Raw genomic sequence first — 14,828 nt, 5'->3', positions numbered from 1 at the left:
TGTGATTAATAGATAATGATAGACCAAATTTATGTATTCCCTAATTGTTATTGAGTGGTTATATTAAATCAGTTTGGTATTATTGGCTTTAAATTAAGGAAAAAGGGTTACAATAATCACTTGCTTAATGAGTTCGTGGGCGAAGAGCGTTTAGCAATTTATTCTTAATTATTCTGCCAATAAATATTCTCCATTTTTCTCTTTTTCTGTGTTTGGGTTAAGTATGGGAATGGAACTAAACCCTTAAGAAGGGTATTTTATCGGCACAACAAACCAAAAACAATTATCCAAATATGAACATTAAACTCATATGTAACTAATAATAATAATAATAATATAAAAGGGAAAATATTTAAATAGATTCTGAACAAAATTGTTAAGGAATAGGTTACTTTTAAATTCATCTCAGTCCTATTTAACAATAATTTTTAAAGAAATACTATTTCGATTGTAATTAAAATATTATTTATCTTATTTATATTATTTAGTAGCTGTATTACTAATGTTTAGAGGTTAATGTAGTAATCTATAAATGTTACCTTCTTAACTTTTAGATGTGTTTTGATTACGATAAAAAAAGATGATATCATTATTTTTATATTTAATAATTATTTTTACCGAACACTTCTATTTTAAATTACTGTATAAACAGTTAATACGAAGCAATTAACAACTAATAAAATAATTAGTAACTGCTATAATAGCTATCAGTTATTAGAACAATATATTGTCAAATTTATTTTATTTTTTCTGTTTTATAAAATATAATTTTAACAACATTTATAATAAACATAATTAAATTTAAATGCTTAATTTAAATTTTTATTGTGATTCTTAAGCGTTATCTAAATAATGAATATCGATTGTTGAATTTATTTAGTATTATGAAAGGAAAAAAATAAAATAATTAAATAGAAAGAAGAGTAATGTGATGATATAATTCAATTACTGAATATAATTTCAAAATTATAATGTGCATTTCCCTAAAAAAAAAATTATAATGGACATTCATTTATGCTTAATTTCCGTGGAAATTATTTTTTTTACTATATTAATTAAGATATCAATTGAATTTATTTAACATGAAAATTTAAATAAATAAAGATAATTAATTTTATACTTTTCAGAAAAATACCAATATAAAATAAATTGTTAAAAATGTTAATTAAACAATTTAAATGTATCGTGGCCAATCTAAAAATATATGTAAAAATTTTATATATTGATAATTTTATAATTGTATATATAAGATGTAATTAATAATTCATTAAAAATTTTTATTAAATTGATTTAATTGAATATTTTATTAATTATATTATCAAATTTATTTGAAATTAATTAAATTAAAATAATTAAACTAATAATGTAACAAGTAATTGTAAATAAAAAGAAAAATAGAGAGCCTAGCAGAATTTGAACTCAACCTAATAACTTAGCTTTGGCCCAAACTGAAGGTTTTATTATAATTGAAGTACCAGAGACATTCACCTTAATTATACTCTTTTTTTTCACACATTAAATGTATTAAGTTATTACTTGCCGATTTGTCACTTCTTCCTTTTTTTTTTTTTTAAGCAATTTAAGCTCCTTTGTTTCATAAAAAATATACTTCTGAAAAATATTTTTTATATTTTTTAGTGTTTAAAATATTCATAAAGGTTAATAAACGAAGAATATTTTCTGATTAAAAGAAAAATTAAATCATTTTTTAAGGAAATGACTTTTATTTTTAAAAAGAAAAAGTCATTTTTTTATTTTTTAAATTTTAATAATCTTATTAAAATATGAACACACTTATAAATATACGAAATAAATACATTATTAATTTAACATTAAACCTAAATAATGAAAAATATTTTCATAAAAAATATTTTTTAAGAAAATATTTTTCATGTATAAATTATTTTTTGTAAAACAATCGGAGCCTTAAACTCAAATCCAAATCCTCTGAATGGCAATGAACTAGGGAATAGCTTTAATGTCTAATCAAAAAATATATTCCAATACATAGCAATACATGACATTGAAATGGAAGGAAAGATGAAGGAGAAAAAACAGTGGCAGAGAATGCACAACTCAAAACAGGAAGAGATAAAATTGCCAAAACTAAAGGTCTCCAGCAACTATCGAGAAACCACTGACGTCTGATAGTCAAAACTGGGACAAAAATAGTCGCTTAGCTGGGTAAATACAGAAGAAAAATAAGTGATTATGATTTTTTTTTTTTCTTTTAGATACCTTTTACCCTAGGTAAAACAAAGAAAATGCTTCAGTTTCTTGACTTACCACCTCTGCCCCGGCCACGGCCTCGGCCACCTCTTCCACCAAAACCGCCACCACAACCTTTTCCACCATGACCCTTATATTTTCCATCAGATTTTATTTTCATGTCTCTGGCAAGGGAAGTATTTTATCCACACACTTCCTGAAGCTGAAATCATCAACAGAATCATCGTTCATAATCAGGAAGAAGCATCTACTCTTCCACATTGGATGATATCGGACTTGGAAAGCTTGGATTCCAACGCCAATCTTTTTCTCAGGCTCACAATGGCCCTTCTTAAGCATGTCCAACAACACCATCTGCTCATACTGTAATGTTTACCAAGAATCAAATGCATAAACGAAACAGTATATATATGGACATCAAAAGGCTTCGACATCATCAAGTGGAAAGTTATTGCATCATCCCGCCCGTCAACCATCAAAATCCATCCATGATGATAATAAATCACAACTGAAGACATTATTTTTGTGTATACGGGGCAAATAGTCCACTAGTGGCTAAGAATTGAGAGTTGAAATGGGAATTGTTGTGGCGTCCTGTTTTACAGGATGCAAGAACCAGGAAGATTAAGTTTACCACTTATTCATAAAAGATCCTGGTTTCTCATAAGAATCCCGTGGATTTCATATCTTTCACAGTGAATTTATTAATTTAACTTCAACTAGATCTTTCATTGACACCAGCAAAGCATACAATTATAGGGTAATTCTCACATACGATCTTTATGCGTGTTTTGATAAAAATCACTAAATGGAGAAGAAATGGAAAGAAAATGGAAGGGTTTGATAATAAAGAGGTTAATTAGCCGAATGAGTTTTATGCATCATATTTTTTTTTAAGGAGCTAATAAAATAAAATAAGATAATTTTATTTGTAAAATGATTGATAGGTTAGCAAGTTAAGTTAAAAATTTTTAATTTCCCATCATCTAGACTTTTATAAAATTAAATTAAAGTTAAGAGAATTTTATTAAAGAAATTAAAATTTAATAATTTTTATGAAAATACTTATATTGAGTATTTATCCTGCAATTACATGTCATACTTGAGTTAAAAGATTACAAATAATATGAGTTAAAAGATTACAAATAATAAGTTTTGATACTATGATTTTGGCTTTAAGCATTGAGAGAACCTTCAAGGGATTAAAATGTGTGTACCAGGGCAGTATTTCTAATGGGTGTCAATATCATCACAATGATCTTATAAGTTGAAAGTGATTTTGGAAAAAAAAAATGCAGCAGCCCCCAAAACCCACACTTGGTTATTTTCACATCAACAACTACCACATGGCGGTGTTACTTCTTATTCTATCACGCAACATATTAATCCCTATTAGTGCAGTGAATTTAATCAATTACATGTTTACCTCATTGGAAGCCACTAATTTTCCCTTTTTTCCCCTTATACTCCCTTGCTTTCTGGCCAAACAGGGGAAAATTGCATGAAAACTATCAAAGATAACAGACCTTCCACTTGATAAAAACCAAACTATCATACTTAATTCTCATTATTTTTTAGACTATTCAAAACTCAAAAATTGGACATTTCTACTTTATCATTGACGATTGCTCTTTAATTTAATTACCAATATATCAAAAAAAAAAAAACCTTGTTGACATTGAGATTCGGAGGCCAAGAATGGAGGAAATTGTAGAAATAATCAAGCATCCCCACCGAGGATCCTAAACTCTTTGGACCCAAGCTAACCAGAGCTATCTCCCCCTTTTGTTCCTCCCCTTCCTCGTTGGCTTCCTTCTCCTCTCCCTCAAGCTTCTCTAATCTCTCTTCCTCAACTGCGTTGTCCACCTTCGGCTTCTTCATTACCTCGTCATTTCCTTCCTCCTCCCATGTCCGCTTCGCGCCATTAGCGGCTGATTCCTCCACGACATTCATGTCTTCCGCGACTGGGTCGACTTGCTTCTGTTTGGCTGTGGTGGGTTCAGTTGACTTCTCTTCTGCCATGCCTATATGAAGAAGAGAGATAAAACCCTACCCTTTTTTTCAAAGCATAAAACCCTAACTTTTAAACCTTAACAAAAAAAAAAAAAATTTGCATAACTAATCTATTTTTTAGATTTTCTTTTCTTTTTTATTTTTATGTATTTAACTTTTACCTTTTTTTTTTTTGAAAACAACTTTTACCTTATTATTTTTCTTACCTTAACATTATTAAAATTATTACAATTAAATATTTATAATAATTATACATTTATTTAAAATTATTCTACCTAAATTTTACGAGAGTGAAAATTTATATTGTACACATATATATCCAAGTAAATATTTGTAAAAAAAAAAATTAAAAATTGAAGTGATAAATTGTAAAAATGTATTTTAAGTGTTTCAATTAAAAGAATTCATGTTATTGTTTGTAATTTAGCAAAAAAACTAATACTTGATACTCAAAATGTATAATATATATTTGCTTATTATTGTATTTGCATAGCATTCACAGCTTATGTCTAGATTTTAATCCCGCCACTAATCATTCTTATGGATTTTTCAATCTTGTATGATCTCTCGTGTACCAAAAAAGTGCGACAAAATTCTTGTTGTATCATTCCATATACATAGAACTCCACACTACATGCGAAAGGTAAATGAACATTTTAGATCTTGAAGATGCGGATGTCAAATTCTTGTTTTCAGAATAAAAAGCTGTATACAAATAGACTGTTTTCGCCCTTCAATGCATTTATTTACACACTTTCTTTGAGATGTTAGTTTGATAGACGAGCATATGCGGCAAGAATACGTTGAATATATAAAATTAAATGGGTTCATATATTATTCAAGTAATAATAATCAAATTTGAAATAGATTTGAGTAGACTGAGTATGAAATGAATTCAGGTGAATTGATTATTAATCAATTTTAGGTATGGTAATTATTGTCTAAGTATCAGTTCGGTCTGTATATTTTTATGAACTTTTCTATAAATATTGTAGGGATTTAAAAGTGAAAGAACAAACTTTTCTACTTAAAAAATATGAGAAATTTCTATAAGATTATTTATTTTAGAGGCTAAAGTTCTTCTACATGATAGAGATAAAGAAAAAACATCATGCAGTGAAATAAAAGGAAAGGAAACATCATGCATGGTGAAAACAAGAGGAAGCATCGTTCTCCTTTTCTCTCTTTTCTTAGGATCTCTGAGGCTAATTCACGTGGTAGAGGCTTTTCTTTATGGGTTCCTGGTAAATACAAAACCGAAGATGAATGCTTCCATGAACATAATTTTTGCATTAAGAAAATGATTTTTCTTTGTTTTCCTAACTCTCGGGAAGAAGAAATTGGAAAAATATTAATTCTCATAAAATGATAGATTCTTGTAATTAAAAAAAAATAAAATTCACAGCATATAATGATCTTTTATGAAACCAATTTTCGGTAAGTAATAAAAAATAAAAGAAAATAACATTATATAAATTATTTTCACCTTTTACGAATAATAAATTTATGAATGAGTCGTTGTCTTTTTTTAATATTTAACAAATAAAATAAAAAAATTCATAATCTCGTCTATTTAAATACTTGTAAATTAATATGTATCGAATAGAGATAATAATTAAATAATTAATATATGTTGCTAATCGAAAAATCCAATAAATATCAATCACTAAAAATTCTAATACTAATGATGAACTTGAAATCAATCACTAAAATAAAAAAATTAAACAAGGCGATATAAAATTAGAGAAACCTTATTGTTGATGTAATTATCTTTTATAAATATCATATTATTCATATACAGATACTTTTAGGTTGGGCTGAGCTATCTGGGCTCAATATGCCTTGGCCCAAGCTCATTCTGAATTCAATTCTAATCTAAAATTTTATCTGCCTCCCCCCTGTAAAATTCACGCACTGGAAAGAGCATTTTGAAGAACAACAATCCCTCCTCCCTTTATCCATTGCATGTCACGATAACGGGAGAAGAAGCCAAGCTTCATAGTTTCCTTTCTCCTCTGAGCCATGCAAGATGATAAATATATATGGACAAATTGAAAACTTTGTTGGGGTTTTGAAGAAATGGGGCAAAAAATCAATTATTTGTGCTGGCTAGTGAGCGAGGATTGTCACGGACTGAGAGTCTATCAACGCCAAACTCAAGCAACCCGTGCGGCCTTAGTCCTCCCCAAGACTAAGTCAGCCTGGACCTCTTCGGGAGCTAACATTTGTGGGGTGACAGGATGCATGGAGGGAAATATAAACAATTAATTTATATGATTTTGAAAACACAAACAATTTGACCCAAGCTACTTAAGAATTGATACGATAAACTTAATTTGCGATCACCTTCCTTTCATATTGTTATTTGAGATTGGCTTTGTTGGGCCTGAGATTTGTTTTTTGGGCCTACATTCTGCACCAAATGGCAAAAGAAGGCATTGCTTTTGAATTTTGATTTTGATATATGGATGCATAATTATGGAAGTAGACTTAGGGGGTGTTTGGTTTACCTGTTGGGTTCAGCTGATAGTTGATAGACACCCAAACAGGTAAATTGTGGTGTTTGACAAGCTTAAAAAAATAGAGCTGATAGCTGATGGGTAACTGATATGATACCCATCACCATTTGATTATCACTCTATTTTTAGAGTTTTCTCATCGGTGATAATGATCTGGTTTTATTTTTTATTTTGACCATATTATCCTTTTTTATTTAACTTGAAAATTAATATTATTAATATTTTTATTTTTTTATTTATAATTTTAATATTTTAATTAATGTATTTCAACTTTGTTAAAATATTTTTTATTAATAACATAAAATATAAAATATTTATTTTTATCCAAAAACTTAAAATTAATTATAAATTTTTCTATTAACAATAATAATTATTTTATTATTTTATCTATATTTTTAAAATTATTTAATTATCTTTAAAAAATAATTATTTTCTTATTTCTATAATAAAATAAATGATATAATATAAAAGATTAATAATTATATATTTATTTAAATAATATAATATATTAATTTAATAATTATATATTTAATTTAATAATAAAATAAATAATATAATGTAATAAATTTATAATTTTATATTTATTTAAATAATAAAATAAATTATATGATATATACCCTTGTTAGTCATTTCACATATTAACAACAACAGCTAAATATAATTTTACCAAACACTTAATATAAAACAGCTATCATCAGCTATCAGTTATCACCATCATTAACAATGATCAATATCAATGTTCTCAGTTGTATTCAACAGTTAATCCAAACAGGCCATTAGTGCACTTAGCTTGACTATGACTTGCGAAGGCCAAAACTTTCTGGGCAAAGCTGTTACATCATCACATGAGGAAGCACCAACTGTTCATACTTGTTCTAGAATCGTCAACATGGTCTGCATGAGAATGAGTCTTTAAAAGACATAATCTAACCTTCTCATCTATAAAAATGAAAAAGCAATTATATTTGTTGTTATTGGTCTTCGTCTTGGTGGGTATTGGCATGTTGGCATATGATATTTCTTTGAGGGTGGAAGGCTTTTTTTTTTTTAAATAATAATAAAATAAATAATTAACCTTCCCATTATAATAAAAAAATATTTATACCCATTATTTGTACACGTATATATATATTTTAAAAAAATTAACGAGATTGAATAAAAAATAAAGATAAAAACACATGTAAAATGGTAAATAAACATTAATTTTATATGTCCTATAGTTTCTAACATTTTATTCTAAGAAATGGTAAATAAAATTAACCAAACAATGATGGTTTAACAGTTAACACTTTATTTAATATATCTGTTGAAGAACTAATTATTGATTGGTTTGTATTGATTTGTTCAGCTTCACTGGTTTTGTTACTTATTAAAATATTTTTTTTTAATTTATGTGTCAAATTAAAAATAAATAATTATTTATTTAATAAAAATATTTAAAAATAAATTTTAAATAATTTAAATATTTAATTAAAAATTACTTAAAAATAATTTAATTTATTAAAATTACTAAATAAAATATATAATTAAGTGTTATTATTTTTAAAATAGAATAATATTAATATTTTTTAAAATTATTAAGATAATATAATTTTTTACTTAATTAAAAAAATAATTTTAAAATAAAGTAATGTATATTTATTTATTTATTTATTTTAAATTTATTTAAATTAATTTTTTAATTTATAAGTTAAATTAATATTAATTTATTTATAATTTTTTATTTATAAATAATTTTAATTAACTTTTAAATTAAATTAAATATTATAAAAAATAAATCAAACTCTAATTACAATTCACAACTTAACTAATTAGCTATTTTTTTAAAAAAAAAAGGAAAAAAAAAATAATTGGCTGCCCCCGGGGGGGGGGGGGGGGGGTGTGTGGGGGTTGGTGGTGGTGGAGGGGAGGATGGTGCGATTGCAAAAGCCTCCGAGAAAGTATATGGGAGCTTCTTGACATTGACCTACTACCTAACTTTGATCCATCCAACGTTACCAAACCTATAGCCTAAATCCATAGCCAGACAGCTTCGGCTAAACCAAACCTTAATTCTCTCTCTCTCTCTCTTTCTGTTTGCCTCGACAAATATAAATAACAATTATTTTCATTATGTCAAAAGCAAACAAAAGCAGAGGAAAAAACGAGACTCAGAAGCTTTAGACTTTTCTTTGAAAAGCTTAACACCCACAACCCAAAAGCGTGTTTTATTTTCTTGTGTCGCATTTCCAGGTACCTTTCGATTTCTTCTTGTTAATCTGTCAAGATGTAATTTTGTTTATTTCTTTTGTTTTCGTTTGATCGTGATCTTTGATTTTTAGGTTTCTCTATCGATCATTGAATTGAATGGAAATGGGACTGACATTTCTCATCTTCATGGTTTGGGTTAGATTGGGAATTTTTTTATGTGGGTTTTGCTTGGCTGCTGAGAAACTGAGGGGAAAAACTCGATAGACTGTAAAAATTAAAGGGTCTTTTTCTTTATGCTGTTTGTGTTGGCAATTTGGGAAAAATTTCCTAGGTAAATAGAAGTATATGGACCCAATTGATTGAGTTGAGCTACAAAGATTTGGATGTATGGAGTTTTCCAGCATTTCCTTAGCTTCCAAACAGGCAGATGTAACGTGTTGACTTCTAGAGATTGGCATGTTTTATTTGGGGTTCGCTGCCCTTTTTTTCTTGGGTTAGGTTTATATTTGCACGGTGAAGCTTGTGGCTTTATATTTCATGATTAGAGAAACAAAAGCAACACATATTTCATGTGCTTTTTGTTTGGTTGCTCAGTAAATTAAGCATAAGACAGTGAAGTGGAAGCTTGAATGTCTAGTATTTTATTTAGTCCCAATGATGGCATTTCAGAGACAAAGAGATCACTTTGAGTTTTTCTAATTAAGAGTCTCAGCAATAAAAATGTAGAATTATCACAGTTTAATCTAACCATTATGCCCCAGATTGAAGTTCATAAAGCTTACAGCTTGCATATGTTACTGCATTTCAAGCATCCTTGCTTGATGTTTGGAGTCTGACGGACTAACTTATTCTGGCGTGGTGTGACAGGAGTTCCTATCAAATACCAATGAGTGATCATCTGGTTTTGTGTGCTGATCGTCTCATAACACCTGAAAGTTTGCAATCAATGGAAGGAGATAAGGAGTCAGCATCTTCTGGGGAGTGTTCATCGTCTCATACTGCTGATGAACACACTTGTGTTATTAATGTTGAGGAAGTGGGGGAACATGGCATATCTGAGGAAGAAGAACCACTTATTCAAACAATGGAATGCCGCATTTGCCAGGAAGAGGACAGCATTAGTAATTTGGAGGCCCCTTGTGCTTGTAGTGGTAGCTTGAAGGTATTAATCTTTGTTGTGTCCTTTTAGATAAATGAAAAGTAGGAATATCAAGGGAGAGTCTCTCCACCCCTGCACCCTCTCCTCGTTTTAAAAAATTTTATGGGCATGAAACACTACCATTACTTGTAGGTAAAAGCTCAATATGTTTCCTCCTCTACATACAATTAAGTGACTTTATATTTTATTTTATATACTTAAATGTATCCTCTTTAATCTCATTGATTCAACGTCGAGGCTGACAAGTTTTACCTTCCCAGTTCGCACACAGGAAATGTGTTCAGCGGTGGTGTAATGAAAAAGGGGACATAACTTGTGAGATATGTCACCAGGTAACGTATTCTTGTTTATGGCATCTGCAGTTTGTGCTATGGTTATGTTTGTTGAACATGCCTATTTTAAGGTTTTTATTTATGGGAAATGAAGAAATGTGTGGAAATACGAAGTATGTACTACACTACTGTAGTTTCTCTTGCTTGGCAAAATACTAGTTAATTGTAGAATCATAAAAATTGCTTTATAGGCTGTTGTCTTATTATCAAGTTAAGTGATGTTCTATGTCATATTTTTTGTCTTTTTGACAAGTTTTAGTGTTTTACCTTCCCAAGTTAAATTTTTAAGAGGTATACTGCAAATATGGAGTTTAAGAAGCAATTTGGGCATTTTTATGTAAACATTTTGGAAATGTAGTTTTTTGCTTGTTGGTGGTTTTTGTATTTAGTGATTTATATTGCTTGAGTGCCCAGATCCCCTTAGAAATTTTATTTTCTACTTTAGTATGCGTTGTATTTGCTAGAAATTGGCAATTCCACTTATATTTCTTTGCACAATGATTTTGGTCTTCATTTCTTGTAAGGGGTTTGGGGCAAGGGGGATGCTATTGGCAGTGTTTTGAAACAACTTTTGCTCACTATTATCAGCAGTTTATTTTTTAATGGAAAAGCTTTATACCTGCAGAAATTATGGAATTTCTTTTTATTTCTAGGTGTTTTTCTGGGACCATTAGGGTAAATGTGGAATAATGGTTCAGGTATTTAGCTGATTGACACTAGAAAATTCATGGTGCAAATTTCAATGGCATAAGATCCCAGAACAGTGACACTAATTATAGTTCATTCCTTTTGCCTTTTCCTTTATATTTAGTTACTGAGGAAATGATGATGCATCATTGCCTTGTAGCGTTTTCACAAATGATGTTGATTTCCTATTATTTATAGTTATTTGATTCATTGTTTTGGTAATTGCTTTGATGCTTTTATATTATGGACATTGTAAAGTTATTGAGCTTTCTTGTTGTTGCGCTGTCTATCTTGCACGCTTTTTTTTCTCTGCAAAATTATGATGGCTTTTGGATTTGAATCAAATCCTTTAACTATGCAAGTTATATTCTTGAATTCTATGTTTGTGCTGCGGGGATTTGCAGCACACAAAAATCACGGGAATGCCATTCATAGGAGTACGTGTAAAACTTTTTAGTTTCATGATAGGTGCTAATGCTATTCATTATTGATTGGCATGATGACAATTATGTCCTTGCTGAGTGCTTTTAAAATTATCATAATTTTACAATCATAATTGTAAAATTATCAAAAGATTTACAATTTGTGAATAATGATACTGGACTGGTCTCAAGCAGAGTTGAATGCTGAAAAAAAATCCATATGGCTGACCCTAATTAGTTTGGGATTAAGGCTTAGTTATTATTGTTGTTGTTCTTGTTGTACTATATACTACTACTTTAGTAATTGTGTCTCAACTTCTAAGCAAAAGTTTCACATGAATATTGTAATTACACTGGTGCCCCTAGTTTACCTGTATGCATATTGACCTATTCTTTCTGATGGAAACCATGTTGTTCTTTTTCACCTTTATGGAAGCAATGTATCATACACATAGGGTGTTGTACATGCATGCTTCATCATGGTACATAAATTCACCCCAAAAGTCTTGCCTTTGTCAAAAAGGATCTTTGTACTAGTTCATGATATGTCTGAGACTTGAATTGGTGGACTATAGAATTGAGTTAGTAATTGAATGCCTTATTTTAATGTTGCATGTGTTTAAATTTTGCCAAATGTGGTTCATGATAAATGATGCGTCGTTCCACACATTCTCAAGTACCAAATATGATGAAAATGTAATACAGAAGTCCATAAATTTACGCTAAGCGGTGTTCCATAAGCACTTATTCCATGTAAGCATGAAGTACTTCTGAGTTCTGATTATGGATGATTGCTGAATTCATGCACTGATTTCTGGTAAATATCTCTCATTAACAGCCTTACCAACCTGGTTATACTGCCCCACCGCCTCCCCCCCCAATAGAAGATGCAACAATTGATATCAGGTAAGTTCAAATTTACATATGCTTGGTTCCATATTTAATACTTTTATCAGATTACCATTTTGATTTTATTTTGAAATACGCTAAAGGGTACACATGATTATTATTTTATATTCAATGTTTTCCAGTTTCACCATGTTAACTTTGATGTTTGCTGGTCCCATGACCCTAGTATATGTTTACAATTTCTTTTTTTAAAGTTCAATTAGTGGGGGAAACTTTGATTACTTTTGGCTATTAGCTTTGCAACTTTATTTAATTTTTTTTAGGGGTCAATTTTGAGAGTTCTGCAATCTGGAGGCTGTATATTGTTCTATTGTTAAATGGTTTAGTATGATGCTTTCATTTCTCAATCTTTTTCCACAGTGAGGGTTGGACCATTGCGGGCACTCCTTTGGATTTGCATGATCCTCGAATTTTAGCTATGGCAGCAGCAGAACGTCATTTTTTGGAGGCCGAGTATGATGATTATGCTGATTCCAGTGCTAATGGAGCAGCATTTTGCCGCTCTGTGGCTCTAATTGTGAGCAAAGATTCTTTCAAAAAGTCATGTTAGCATTAATTGTATTACAGTATTTAGGAACATCATAATCTTAGTGGCTCCTATTATTGATCATGAAACTATTCTCTAGGGTTAATAACTTAGTGTGTAGCTATACAGTGAATTCTTTCTTCATATATAGATATATTTTTTCTTTTTCTACTCTATCTATGATCTTCTTAGGCTGCCTGGCAATGGCATTGAATTGGGCAGCTGTATCCAGACCCCATGTGGGATGGTTTGGGTTCCTTGCAATTTGCTATCTGTGATCAATTGCCATTGTGGTTTTTCTATTCCACATTACGAGTCATTTAAATGGATATTAAAATATGGGTTTTACATTATATGGATGGGTAGTTCTGATTGTATGTTTTTCACCTCTCGGCAGTTAATGGCTCTTCTGCTCTTGAGACATGCTATGTCCCTCACTGGAGATGGTGATGAAGATGTTTCTGCATTTTTCTCTGTAAGTTTCAATTTTTTTTAGGCTTGCATTGTTGCAATGCTTATTAAAATTATTTATGGTTGACATTGCTGTGGTTCTAATCAAAATTGTTTATACCCGACAGCTTTTCCTGATAAGGGCTGCTGGTTTTCTTCTCCCATGTTACATCATGGCCTGGGCCATCAGTATATTGCAGCGGCGGAGACAAAGACAAGTTTACCTTCCCTACTTTTTCCTCTCTATTCCTCCCCTATGCCCTTTCAATTTTCTCTTTCACACACTTACTCCCCTGTCATTTACTTTTGCTTATAGTTTTGCTAAAATTTTAAGTCTTTACATAGTTGTCTTATTCTCTAACTCAACAATTGTTAATTTGTATATATTTCAATCTTTTTTGAATCAGGAAGCGGCAGCACTTGCAGCTACTGAGGTTGCATTCATGCTGCAGGCAGGACAACGGCGGAGCTTGCAAGTCACAATTGCACCTGGACCTGGAGTAACTCCCCACCAAGCCACAACTCCACAACAAGAGCCACTTCAATGATGAAGTGGCTGGAGAATAGTTGCTGTGGAAACACGAGTGAGTTAGTGATTGTCTTACTCGTGCAGGCTGTCTTGGAGTTGCCTACTTTTAAAATACTAGTAGTACACTTTATTTAGTCTTCTGACATGTGTATTTTCATGACTCTTTCATTTGAGCTGCTTGAGATGCTTTTGTGTTAAGAGCTATTGTGTCCAGATGAACACGACAGCAAGATATTCTGAGAGTTTTGTTGTGAGTTTGGCATGATTCTTCATGTACCCATGAAAATATATTTGCTTATATCCATGTATAAAAAACAAGAAGTTATTCTGAATACACGTGTATGTTAAATTCTTTCTTTCTTTTTTTTTATTTTACACACATTTATCTAAGCCAATATGAAGGCTAGCTAGAGCATATTTCTGTACTCTACGATCATTCCTTTAATGGTAGAAATGGTTGATGAGTTGGTTGCATGCGGATGCTAATAGAGGTGATAGTTTGTGCCATGTCATGTTGTCTCTGATTTTTATACAACAAGAATATTAATTGTCATAAACTTCTAACCCGAGCATGACCTATTAATAATGACACGACCTGTGCAATTCTAAGTTATACGACATGATCCATATAACTTATAACTTATTTAATGGCTTGTTTAATAAATAAGTCAGCTAAATGGATCATAGGACATGGCTTATATAACTTATTTAATGACTCGTAGGAAATGGATTGTATAACCTATTTAATGACCCATTGCACGGAAAGTGTACTATTTGAACTTGAGTCTATTTAATATTCATATAATTAATAATCAATTGAATTATATATATGATTTTTTTTCATACGTATATAAATGAATTAC

At 30.2% G+C, this 14,828-nt stretch overlaps 1 protein-coding gene and 1 pseudogene across 4 annotated transcripts; one reads left to right on the top strand and one right to left on the bottom strand.

Annotated features, from left to right (window-relative positions):
* Window positions 1–2,269: 2,269 nt before the first annotated feature.
* Window positions 2,270–4,251, bottom strand: LOC110645678 (protein EMBRYO DEFECTIVE 514-like; annotated as a pseudogene).
* Window positions 4,252–8,661: 4,410 nt separating this feature from the next.
* Window positions 8,662–14,317, top strand: LOC110645681 (uncharacterized). Of its 4 annotated transcripts, XM_058139224.1 has the most exons (9): window positions 8,666–8,993; window positions 9,083–9,282; window positions 9,819–10,113; window positions 10,371–10,442; window positions 12,390–12,457; window positions 12,821–12,977; window positions 13,384–13,461; window positions 13,565–13,654; window positions 13,844–14,317. In XM_058139224.1, the coding sequence occupies exons 2-9, from the start codon at window positions 9,245–9,247 to the stop codon at window positions 13,982–13,984; spliced, it is 939 nt and encodes a 312-aa protein (XP_057995207.1). In that variant the 5' UTR covers window positions 8,666–8,993; window positions 9,083–9,244; the 3' UTR covers window positions 13,985–14,317. The 4 variants fall into 4 exon arrangements, with proteins under 4 accessions (XP_057995205.1, XP_057995206.1, XP_057995207.1 ...); XM_058139222.1 differs by having other exon boundaries at window positions 8,662–8,993; window positions 13,565–14,317; XM_021798906.2 differs by lacking the exon at window positions 9,083–9,282 and having other exon boundaries at window positions 8,668–8,993.
* The last annotated feature ends 511 nt before the right edge of the window (window positions 14,318–14,828 follow it).

Source organism: Hevea brasiliensis, chromosome 17, assembly GCF_030052815.1.
Source record: "Hevea brasiliensis isolate MT/VB/25A 57/8 chromosome 17, ASM3005281v1, whole genome shotgun sequence".
In the NCBI taxonomy this organism is placed as follows: domain Eukaryota; kingdom Viridiplantae; phylum Streptophyta; class Magnoliopsida; order Malpighiales; family Euphorbiaceae; genus Hevea; species Hevea brasiliensis.
Note: the sequence above shows the minus strand (reverse complement) of the source record. Positions and strands in the feature narration are given on the sequence as shown.

Bases quoted from the DNA above. Each gene is read 5' to 3' on its own strand.
- LOC110645681 (XM_058139222.1), top strand. From the start codon at position 9,245: ATGCTGTTTGTGTTGGCAATTTGGGAAAAATTTCCTAG. The intron at 10,114-10,370 runs GTATTAATCTTT...TTACCTTCCCAG, and splicing joins CTTGTAGTGGTAGCTTGAAG to TTCGCACACAGGAAATGTGT. The intron at 13,462-13,564 runs GTAAGTTTCAAT...TATACCCGACAG, and splicing joins ATGTTTCTGCATTTTTCTCT to CTTTTCCTGATAAGGGCTGC.